Raw genomic sequence first — 12,175 nt, forward strand, 5'->3', positions numbered from 1 at the left:
CGGCCTAACAATATGCATCAAGATTTTCCCCTGCCCCAGAGAAGAGTCCAGTTTTTCCACATTCCAATTTCAGAATAGCAATGCACAATGCATCTAACTGCAAAAAGGCATCTGCTGCATTTGTAGAAAGTGTGTGAATGATAAAGAATTGATATATACATGAAATGCAGCATTTTGACCCATCTTATGTTTCTGATGTGCCTCTATGGGCAAAAGGTATCCATCTCCAAATTCTTTTTAATTAGTAGTTAAATACAAGCCAAGTAAAATTTCCTTTTTTGTCAATGTTTCTACCAATATATTAAGATATTTTTTACTCTCAACTGGGGCGGGAGATGTCCTTTCATCAGACAAGAAGAAAGAATATCTTTAGCAACCTTCCCCAATCTAATACCTCCAGATGTTTTCAACTTCAATACCTATCAGACCCAATCAGCATGGCCTGTGATCAGGAATGTTGGGAGTTGTAGTCCAAAACATCTATAAGGCACTTGTTTGGGAAAGGCTGATTCATAATGTAAAAAACTATTTATTAGACAGAAGAACCATAGGCCAGTAGTAGAACACATGTGTTCCATGCACAGAGAGCAAAAATATGGATCACTGATTATACCCAGAGCTGTGACTCTAAAACCCAACAGATTTTTATTTTAAATGGCTTATCCAATAATAAGTAAGAGAGCAGTTTTAATGGCACAGCAATAACTTCAGACACATGACGTAATCTCAGTAAGAAAAGAAAGTAAAGCTTTGTAGGATAAAGTATTTGAGATATTAGCTAGCCCATTGGTTTTGTAGCTACTGACTGCCAGATTAATGCTGGAAAATGTACTGCTTTTCTCCCAACAAGAGACTCCCACTCGGAATCTGGTTTTATTCCATCAATATCTACAGCTTCAAAACAATTCGAAATCAACCCTGTATTTGGTTGCAGAATGAGAGGAAGTCTGTATGCAACAACCTTCCCCCTCTGAACAACCGCACTTTGGCTCTCATGGGTTTGTACGCAGGAGGGAAGTAGGGCCATAATAGGAACACACTGAATTCATGGCTACCAAGCCTCCATTTTCTGGCTGTTGTGGTGAAGAACTGTGCACTGCTCAATGATGCAGGTTTTCTGGATAATTCTGAACTGTAAAATTTTCCAATGCAAGTTAGACTCATTTACGTAGGATGGTTTGCATCAGAAAATTTTCAGTATGGATTGGAAAATCACTAAACAGTGGTTTAATTTAGCACGTTTAATAAACATAAAATATAAACGAAGGTAAAAGAGTACCTCATGTTATTTTTATGTTGGTCCCAATACACCACAAGTATTCAATCTGAAATATTCGATAGGGAAAATTAAAGCACATTTCATGTGATTTAAATATTATATTACATAGACATTTTTATTGGAATATTTGTAAAAAAAAAAATTAAAGTCAGTAGCATATAAGTATCCCTTACAAATGTAAAAAAAGAAACAAAAGTACTAAAAACTATTGATACACTGACCTCAGCATTTCCCAATCTGGTGCCCTCCAGATATTCTGGATTACACTTCCCAGCATCCTTCAGTCAATATGGTGACTGGGGATGCTGGGAATTGCAGTCCAACACATCTGGTGGGCACCAAGTTGGGGAGGGATGGACTAATTAATTTTAGCAACCCAAAAAATTATGCAAGTTCCATATATGTATTCTCTCACATACTTGCTATGGATAATCACCTGAAAAACGTTAATTATAACTAGTTTGCCTAATACTGTTTTTGCAACTGGCATCCATTCATTGTTACAATGAACTTATGAAACGGAAACATTTCCACAGAAAAAAACAAAGCACTGAAAAATTCTCTGCTCCGCATCATTGGCACAGCTGTGGATGAACACACTCCAAGAACACACAGAGCATATGTAGAGTGCAGATTGAAGACAGTTGAAACTGAGGCTTCTCTTCCTAATCCCAACCCATCGACCCTACTTTTCCCTAAAAAAGAAACCATGACAACAGCTTGGTGCATTTGTGCCATGGCCTCCAGAAACTTTATCCATAGAACTGAGCTTTTTAAGCCCAGCACAAGAACAAGATGCCAGTAGCAAGCAGATTTTGGGAAACATTTTGTGGAAAGAATATATGCATCATCTTACTGGATGGCAGATATGCATCTATCAATTTATCTTGGTTTGTTTTTCTATTTAAGAAAGTGGCTTTATTTTTTTTAGGACAAGAAAGCATTAAAAAAAATCTACACAGAATCAGAAGTGTATACATGCTTTTAATCACAGTCATACCAAACTGAATACATTGAAGCTCTCATAAGCAGAGCCTGCATTCTCCCCCACAAAAAAGAGGGGGGCATAAGCCATCCAAAGTGCATCACTTGTTATCAATGGGAGCATTAGGCACCTGCTTAACTCTCTATCACTGAAATCAGCAGGACAACGAAATGTGCTTCTTTCTTTGGCTGGATTATGTCTAAATAAGCAGAGTTACCAAAAAGAAAAAAGAAAGAAAGAAATCCACCTGCCACTCTTGCGGGTCAGTGTGGGAGGGGTGGCTCAGCAGCTGGTAACATGGCAATGGCACCTGTTGTGCCACCTAAGCTACTAACCCAAACACACTGGCATCAGGCTCCTCTGTGTAATAGAAATACCAGAAGCCATGACGACCAATCAAGCACAACTTACACCAGAAGCCACATCACATGTCAACATGAGATGCAGCCACTCTCCACAGTCCCATTATTCCCTCTGCAAACAACAATTCCCCCCTATAGCACTTTGCAATTTCGAAGCCACAATCCTTTGAAGACTGTGTGGGCTTCCCACCCACCCACCAAAGCAAATGTATACGCTTTGTAGACACAGGATTTGAATTTCTGAAGGATCTGGATGCTTTTTGTAGTGAGAGGAGAGGTCACAAGTGGTACAGCTCAGTGATTTGAAGTGTGCATATAAGGGATAAGAAATGCAAGGAAATGCAGGAGACGACAGCTCTGCTCACTCTGGACTCTGAGCCCTATGCCAGATCCCCAGATTTGCAGTTCCGTATTTATTTTTTACATTTCCGTACCATTCAATAGCCGAAGCCCTCTGTATTGTAAGGCTATCTAACAGAACAGGATTGCTTCATTTAAAAAATATATAATTTAATGGTAAGATGCCAAGGCAGCCACTTCTTTTCAGATTCCAGTGGAATAAACTTTTAAAAAAAACTTCTGAAGACAAACAAACATAGCCCATTCTAAGTGAGGCCTGGTGATGAATGGACAGTGCCATCATCTCAAACATGAAGAGATGGCACTGAAGGTCCATACTGGGGGAGATGGAAAGGAGATGCAGCCTCATTCCTTAGTTGACCCAGAAGCTCACATTCCAAACTGAGAAAACTTCCCAACATCTAGCAGCATCAAGGTCTTCCATGCAAGACATACTCTTCTAATCAGCCCAGCCAGTTCTCCTGCCCCACACACCACTGTAACTCGGATAGGAAAACATGCAGAATGGCCTATCTCATGTGCCATCTTGGACAAAAGCCATAAGGTGCTGCTACTTCAAGAGACCCCACTGGAACAGGTCTGGAAATAAAGAACCCAAGCCCTTTGCCTTGCAAAGAACAGCATTGATGTTGCCACCACTGCAATTCAAAGAGAGAAGTAAGAGCTACTGAGAAATTCAAGGGTCCAAGTTTAGATACATTTTTCACTTCCCCCAAAGCCTGTTGCAGTTTCTGTTCACTTCTTACAATGACAAACAATGCAAAATATCTAAATAGGTATCAATATTCTGTCCCTCTGCAATGAACAGATGCTAGAAAACATGGAGGTCAGAGGATTCCAAAGCAATCATGTTATTTTTCTACTTGCCCATACTGGCTCTTTGGAATTTTTCAACCCTATCAGAGGATGAACTTGACCACTATCAAGTACAAAACATGGAAGTCTGGTGTTTCCAGTAGAACATTTTCAGTATTTTTAAACCAGCTTAGTCAGATGTTTGCAGAAGCCAAAAATGGTTAAGCACCATGCACTGCACCAGAGTTCAAGTGGAAGGTAACACAAGGCCTGCAATATCTTATTCTCCCACTGTTATGTTGCCCCCCCCTCCCCACTAGCAAAATGAATATTCAACAGAAACACAAAGGTGTTAAAGAACATTGGTTTTGGCTCCAAATTCAAATTTTATTTTCAATATAAAAATATACATTTTTACAAAGAAAACACAAACCCACCCTTGGGTGGTTTTACAAAATAAAGTGCCAAAGAGTGGAATGACAGAAACCAGTTGAAATTTGTGGCAGCTGATAGTTCAGCCAGCAAATCATTCAACAGCGATTTCAGACTTTTACCCAAGCAGCTGAGCTACAGGAGAGTCCACTCTCAAACCCTCAACCCCAAGATCGTTCACGATACAAATAAGTCAGGGTTCCCTTCTGAACTGGGGTCTAAAATTAAGTCTGGCATCCTCAGCAACAGCTGTCCTTTTTATGGAACTCTACACACTCTGTAACATGGACAGGCAATAGACAACACTGCTTCTCCTGCTCCAAACAAGCTTGGGAGATTTGCAGATGTTTGATTTAGCTCTGCCCATTTTTAGCACATTCCACACACAGTGCAATACTCTGACTACAGCACTAGAGGGAGTGAAGCTATCTGATATGTGGAGTTACAAATATGGGTGGGGTGGGGGATCAAACAGCATGTGCTAGGCAACATTTTCCAGCACATATTCCCTGTTTCTCTTCTATCCAAAGGGGAGGCTCCTTCACTAGCCTTTGCTGCTTTAGCATTTATTTATTATTTATTTAGAATATTTATATACCACTCCCCATTGAAAAATTTTGGAGTAAGGTAAAATGAAAAAAACAGAATAAAACAGTTAAAACAAAATTTAAAAAGAAGCAAAAACAGAAATCCAAGGCTGCATGTTAAAGAAAGGCTTCTTGGAATAAAGATGTTTTCAGGAGGCGCCGAAAGGAGTACAAGGTTGGCGCCTGCCTGACCTCCAGAGGCAGGGAATTCCACAGGAGGGGCGCCACCACGCTGAAGGCTCTTCCCCTGGTGGATTCCAATCGGAGGATGGATCTAGGTGGAACCACCAGGAGCAGGCCCTCGGATAACCTCAGTGACCAGGCAGGTTGGTAAGGGAGAAGGCGCTCTCTCAGGTATCCTGGTCCCAAGTTGTTTAGGGCTTCGTACACAAGTACAAGCACCTTAAACCTGGCCCGGCAGCAAATAGGCAGCCAGTGCAGTTCCCTCAGCAGAGGAGTTACATGCAATTTGAAATCACAGCAGCAGATCAGATAATCCTGGACAGGGCCACTGCAGGCAGGATTGCAGAATTGGATACTCCTGCAAATCCACTGCATATAAAAGGTGCCAGAGAAAAGAGTTCTCACCTAGGCTCCCCCACCCTCCTCAAATGCTAATTATGCAAATTTTACATGCAAGTAATTGTATATGCGTTTTTTCATTTGAGGGAACAAGGGAATTCAGTTATTGAAAACTTCCCCATCTGGAGTATGAAATGCTGCAGTTCAGGAGCAGGTTTTATAATTTCATTTGGTGTTTATATGAAATTGAGCTTGAAACCCTAGATAAATATTTAACTATAAGCCTAACTGGTGCCATCTCTACCAGCACTACAGTTCATGCTTCAGATGAAACTATCCACATCTGGTGCCCCTAGCCCTCGTATTAGGCAAATGTCACTCAAAACGCTGCAGACGTTTTGCAGGCTTTTGAAATGCTCGGCAAGGGGTGATGGATGAGGCAACCAAGTGGCATGGGCAGGCGTGAATGGGGGACAATGAAGCAGGGACAGATGGCTCTGGAGGAATTGAAAAGGGCAGCCTTTCACATGTATTGCACATATCCAAATGTATACCCACAATCCTAAGGGCTAGAGACGTTAAAGTGACGAGACATAAGACAATTAGGAATCCAAGTCCTCTGCTGCATACTGGAAGCTGCATGATATTGTGGGCACACAATTGGTAGGAAAGCAGATGGCTCCAACAGGCAACTGAAATACCCAGCTCAAGAGGGTTGAAGAGTGAGGCAACAAGATGCTATGCTCCACCCCAAATATGAAAGGAAACTACTGCATGAAGGACTAGACTGTCTGGTGTGGAAAGGAGGGCTTCAGAGCATTAAGCTCTCACTTCCCTTTGCTTTTACTTGCCATTAATTAGCTCCAGGGCCTCCTCCTTGCTCCGGGTGATCTTATCCTCTCTCCATGACGCAGGTCTCCTAGACTGGTTATGTTTCACCAAGAGATGAGCACATCGCACTTTGGTCGGCTCCCCCTGTCCATTCTTGCTGTTCCCAGTGGGGCGCTCCCACTGGCTGGCATTTGTGATGTGGTTGAAATAATAGACACGCCCTGCCAAGATAAAGAGAAGACAAAGATTATAGTCAAGGCAGAGCAGGCCCTTAAGAGATCACTTCTTCCTAAGAGAAATTATCTATGACCTACCCTTTCCCACTATGCTATTTTAGTTTCAGCCTATCTTACAATTTAAACCACTCCCACTCACCCCCACATTCATATTGTTGTATTTCTTTTCAACCCTCACACCTCCAAGGGCAAGCACCTCCCAAGACTGTGTCAAGCAATACAGCAGCAATGCTCCTGCAACTACTTTGTGATGTCACTGCAGATGCAAGACAAACATGGCTATGACAGAATAACATAGCCCTAATCAGTCTTCCTGTGAACACTGCCCTGTGTTACTGCCCTCGCAACAGAGGTTACAAGGAAGAATGTATGGCACTCTATCAAACCGATACAGCTAGACCAATTTCTTGGGGAGAAAACCAGTTCTGTGAGCCATCTCTTTGGACAACTTGGACACAGCTAACATATGTGTGATATGGAACTTTACACAAGTAAAAAATTCCAAGTACCTTTTTGCTTCAGCAAAGTCAGACATGATTATAGTTGATACTATAACCAATGTCTATCACTGGCAGCTTTAGACTATCAGCTCACCAAGACAACTCTGCCTCTCCCTTCACTTCACACACTTAAAAAAAATAGCTACAAATTTTCAAGATGGATAAAAGTCAATTTTTTAAAAAGAAACAATATTTCATATTGCAGTTGCTATAATCAATAGCTTAAAAAAGGAAAAGGAAAACCCCAAACCATTTTTCATTGTGTTACTTTTTAAAAATGGCCTCATTTAAAATTAAAATCTAAAAACAAGCATTACGCCTACATTTACAATCTCCTTGAATTGAATCCACAACTGTCAAACACAGGCAAAGCCTATTTTTCCTATGCAAAAGAGCTACAGAAGTCAATAACTGACTTACCCAGGATTAAGTCCAATTGAACCCAATGGGACTTACTTCAAGCAATGTTGAGAACTGGACTGCAAGTCTTTGTATTATTGTGAGAACTCGGTAACTGGCAAATCAACACAGAGATCATGCAGGTGCCACCCTGTATCTCACTGGTGGCTCTGCAGAGGCCACCAGTGAGGGAGGAAGCAGCAGCCAGGCACCTCTCCACCGTGCCTGGGTCCAGCTCCAGCTGAGAGCCCCCTCCTTCCTGCTACCAACTGTCTCTGCAGAGGCCACCAGTGAGGGAGGAAGCAGCAGCCAGGCACCTCTCCACCGTGCCTGGGTCCAGCTCCAGCTGAGAGCCCCCTCCCTCCTGCTGCCAACTGTCAACTAGGGGTGTGCACGGCCCCCCCGCTCCACTTCTCTTCCAGATCCGCGATTTGCGGATCGGGCCGCTCCGCCCCCGCTCCGCCTATGTCCGCTCCGCTCCGCTGCGGAGCTCCCGATCCGGATCGGAGCTCCGTTTCTCCCCCCCCCCCATAGGCTTGCATTGAAAGCTAAAAAAGTAAACAACTTTTATTCTGTTAAAGTTAGAAACCTCAAGTTTGGCACCATGACACCTCATGGACATATACACACTCACGCCAAGTTTCAAGCCAATCCCATCATCCCCTGATTTTTGGGGAATTTTTGAAAATCGGGCATCCCATTCACACCCCTTTCGATAGCTCCGTCAATTTGCACATTAGAAACCTCAATCTCGGCACCATGATAGCTTATCCAGGGATACACATGCACGCCAAGACTCAAGGCAATCCCATCATCCCCTGATTTTTGGCGGGGCTCTAACCTCTAACGCACCACCCATAACCCCAATTCACACCCCTTTCGATAGCTCTGTCAATTTGCACGTTAGAAACCTCAAAATCGCTACCATGATAGCTTATCCATGTGTCCACATGGACGCCAAGTTTTAAGCCAATCCCATCATCCCCAGATTTTTGGGGAATTTATGAAAGTCAGACACCCCAGTATCTGCAGACAGCTCAATGGGCCCATTTCAAAGGAAATCCCAACATGCCATGAATTGGGGAGTAGAGATAAACCTAAATATGAATCTTCTTCCACACTTGAAAAATGTATTTGGAACCTCCAAAAGTCTAAGTGAGCGCAGGAAGGACTTATCCCCTGAGTCAAAGCAAGACACACAAAAACCAAACCATCCCTGCGAGGTGGGCAGGGGAGGAGGGAGGGAAGGCAGGCAGGCAGCAGACATTTTTGGGGGCACAAGGAAATGAGCCAAGGATAGTTTCAAAGCCAGTAATGCATATAAAATGGAATAAATAAATAAATAAATAAATAAACAAAGGAGGGGTGGAATTAAAAGCAGCAGTGTTGCTGAATAAACAACAAGAAGAATTTTTTAAAAAAGGCTATATCTGTCTTTTACCAGTAAGAGGGGAGTGGACGTGCCCAAGAGGAGGGGTAATCATCTGCCAATTTGACTGGTCCTGTCTAGGTACCAGTCTTTAAGAAGCAAACGATCACTTCAACTCATGATAGGCATTCACTCCAGTGATTTACCTTTGGAGGGCTCTGATGGCCCTCCAAGGACAGGAGAGTGCACAGGGCACGTCCTTGCCCTAGGGGAGCTCATCCCCTTGCACCACATCTATTCAGTTGTTCCCCAAAGTTAGGGTGGGTAGCAGTGGTGTGCTTTTTCTATCTCTTATTATTGGCTTAGTATATGATTTCAGGTTGTGTTTGTGCATTTGGTGGAGCTACTGTTTTAAAAAACACTGGGAAAAGTCTGTTCAGACTAAGAAAGAGAAGTTCCCAGAATCCCAAGTTACCCGTTTTGCCTATCCCCTCCTCCAACTTTGGGATCATGTGATCATGACCGGGAGTTGGCTCTGCCCCTCAGCCCTTCGAAAAAGGTATTTTCCCGCTGTTTTACCCGATTTTTCAAAAAATTCTAGCAAGCAAACCGCAGCACGCAGAGAGCTGAGAGTAGGCTCAAAATGACCCCAGCCACGACTCTCTAAGCACACGAACTTTCAGAAAGATAGCTTTAAAAATAACACAGTTATCCCCTATTCTTTTCCGCAATGCAATCCTATGGGCAAAGTTTTTCAAAATGGCGATCGGATCGGTCCGCGAAAAGAGAAGCGCTCTGCATATGGGCGCTTCTCTTCGCCGTGCTTCTACGTGTCCCCGGTCCGCTTCTACTCAGCCTCTGGGCAAGGCGGAGCAGGCCAATTTGCTTCTGATTCTCCACTTCTAATCGGAGCGGAGCACATCCCTACTGTCAACTGTAACTGCTGAACTTTGCAACTAAGATTGTAGTGCCTGAATTTGCTTTGCTTTTCCTCCTCCTCCTCCCTCCCAATCCCCTTTCCTTTTGCGTCATGTCTTTTAGATTGTAAGCCTGTGGGCAGGGACTGTCAAGAAATACTTTTGTAAGCCGCCGTGAGAGCCTTTTTTGGCTGAATGGCGGCATAAAAATGATTAAATAAAAATAAATAAATAAGATCATTCACTGAGCCCACATGGGCACTCTTTTTTCCGATTTCAGGTGAAAATGTATAACCCATATTTCAATCTCAGCAGTTAAAGTAGGGAATAGCAAAGAAATATGTCAACTGATAAAAAATTAAAAATCATCCGTTAAAAAAAAGGATAGCATTAAAACCAATAATTTCCCAATTTCATTCAGATCAAAAGCTTGTCTAAAAAGTTACTTTATAGGTTTCACACAACTAGGATGGAATACCAGCTGAGCTGCCATATTCTGGACCAGGTGACGTTTCCAAACCATCTTTAAAGACAGCCCTACATACACCTCATTACAATAGTTCATGTTCTCAAACAACTCAAGCTTTGCAGTGTGTTCCATTCTTACAAATTTAGGACTTTGTCAACCAAACTGCATGACATTCTGACTGACTCTGGGGGGGGGGGGGGGCTGGTCTGCTAGTAACTACCATCCCTTGTTCTGAATGGCTCTGAAGCAATCTTGCCACATCTCTTTGCATATGAAGACATTAGTTAGTTTTACAATTGTTCCTCTTGTTCCCAAACAGATATAATTCCATAATGCAAAATGGCATGTGGGCTACATAACTAAAGTGTCTGGATGACATCTTGGGTAACATTAAAGTCCATTTCATGGCAAGACTATGTTTTGTTATAAATTAGCATTTCCTGAACAAACATGCAGACGTGAAGAATTGCAAAACGGAAAACCCAGTAAAAAATTGCAGATTCAAGCTACTCTTCCCTCTACCTCTTTTTTTTAATGGTGATTTAAACCAATTCACCAGGCCAACTGTGTCGTATTTACACATATTGCACTAGAGCATTAACACTGAAAGTGTATTCCAAAGAACACTGGAGTTCCCTGGAAGCTTACCGTGGTTGGGCGAGGGGTGGGGTGTTCATTAAGGTAAGGAATCGCAGACAAGCTTCCCGCAAGACAGCTGAGTTGCCCATTACTCTCCCATAATACTAGAATCCAGATTCAAGAAGCTGAGTGGTGGGAGATTCAGAACAAATAAAAGGAAGCACTTCTTCACACAGTGCATAGTTAAAACTTTCACTACCACAAAATGTGGCGACGGCCACCAATTTGGATGGCTTTAAAGGGGGGCTGGATTAATTCCTGGTGAAGAAGGCTATCAATGTCTACCAGTTCTGACAGCTATGTGCTATCTCCAGTATCCGAGGCAGTAAGCCTATATACACCAGTTGCTGGGGAATATGGGTTGGAAAGTGCTGTTACACTGCTTGTGGGTTCCTGGTCGACAGGTGGCTGGCTACTGTGTGAACAGAGCGCTGGACTAAACGGATTCTTGGTCAGGGCACTTCTTATGTTCCCTAGCATTCCCTTATCAATGTTCCCTAGCAACAAAGAGTCACAAAAGAATGTTGGGTATGTTCTAGAGCAGAAGTCCCCAACCTTTTTTGACCCGTGGGCATTTCTGCAAATTTGAGAAACAGCGATGGGCACCACCAGAAAATGGTTCCCATGGAGGATGTGGCTAGTCGCACAAGGGCTAGACCTGGCTAGTCAAGAGGTGTGGGGTGTTGGGGAAGAGAAATAGGAAGGATAGAGACTGGGAGAGAGGGGGAAATGGAAAGAGTCACTTCCTGGCCCGCCTTCAGTCCACACAGACCTTTTTCCTTTGCCACTCTCGCTCTCTCCACTCCCAGCCTCTAGCCTCACTATTTCTCTCCCCTTTGCCTTCCTTTCTTTTCCTGCCCACTGAAAAGTGGGTTAGCGGCAGATTCAGGAACAGGAAGGAGAATATGGCACCCTAAAGTGAGAGTGAAGAGGGGTACCATGTTTGGGACCCCTGTTCTAGGCCACATTCTCAGTTCACATAGGGCAACAATGGTGTCCAACATGTACAGTACCCATGTGTACTTTGGGCACCAAGAATTATCCGCAACGCACAGGGGCTTTGAAGCAGACAAGACACTGTAAATATAGTTCCTTGAATTTAGGAAGTATGAAAAAATACTAGACTAAAGGTTTTCCCTCCACTCATTGAGAACTCCTCTGTTAAACCAAAATCAGTGCTTAAGAAAACTTGGCTACATTCTTATTCAAGGCTTGTTCATCATAATCAGTCATTAAAAGTAACCTTCTAGACTCTTGCTTATCCTAGCAAGTCTGCAAGATGCCAAATTGTGCAAGTGGTAGAGGCTGCAACATCAGCTCAAAATCCAAAAGTGCTGCAGAGCCTGGAAGCAATTCTGTTAAATGGCAAAGTCATGGCAATGCCTGTGTGCATGCAAAACACACAGTGCTTCTTTCTCTGCCCTGTCACAAGAATGAATGAACACACACATAATGCTTATACATCTCTGTCCTTACCACAACTACTTCTGGCT

The 12,175-nt window shown here is 43.0% G+C and overlaps 2 protein-coding genes across 2 annotated transcripts in view; both read right to left on the bottom strand.

Moving 5' to 3' along the window:
* Positions 1-12,175, bottom strand: part of CHCHD5 (coiled-coil-helix-coiled-coil-helix domain containing 5) — a 474,014-nt gene that overhangs the window by 164,881 nt on the left and 296,958 nt on the right. The window lies entirely within an intron of this gene.
* Positions 1-12,175, bottom strand: part of PIN1 (peptidylprolyl cis/trans isomerase, NIMA-interacting 1) — a 56,234-nt gene that overhangs the window by 29,861 nt on the left and 14,198 nt on the right. Inside the window, exon 2 of the mRNA XM_063119287.1 lies at positions 6,174-6,374. Within this exon, the coding sequence (XP_062975357.1) occupies positions 6,174-6,374 (201 nt within the window). The remainder of the gene's footprint in view (positions 1-6,173; positions 6,375-12,175) is intronic.

Source organism: Elgaria multicarinata, chromosome 3 (genome assembly GCF_023053635.1).
Source record: "Elgaria multicarinata webbii isolate HBS135686 ecotype San Diego chromosome 3, rElgMul1.1.pri, whole genome shotgun sequence".
NCBI lineage: Eukaryota > Metazoa > Chordata > Lepidosauria > Squamata > Anguidae > Elgaria > Elgaria multicarinata.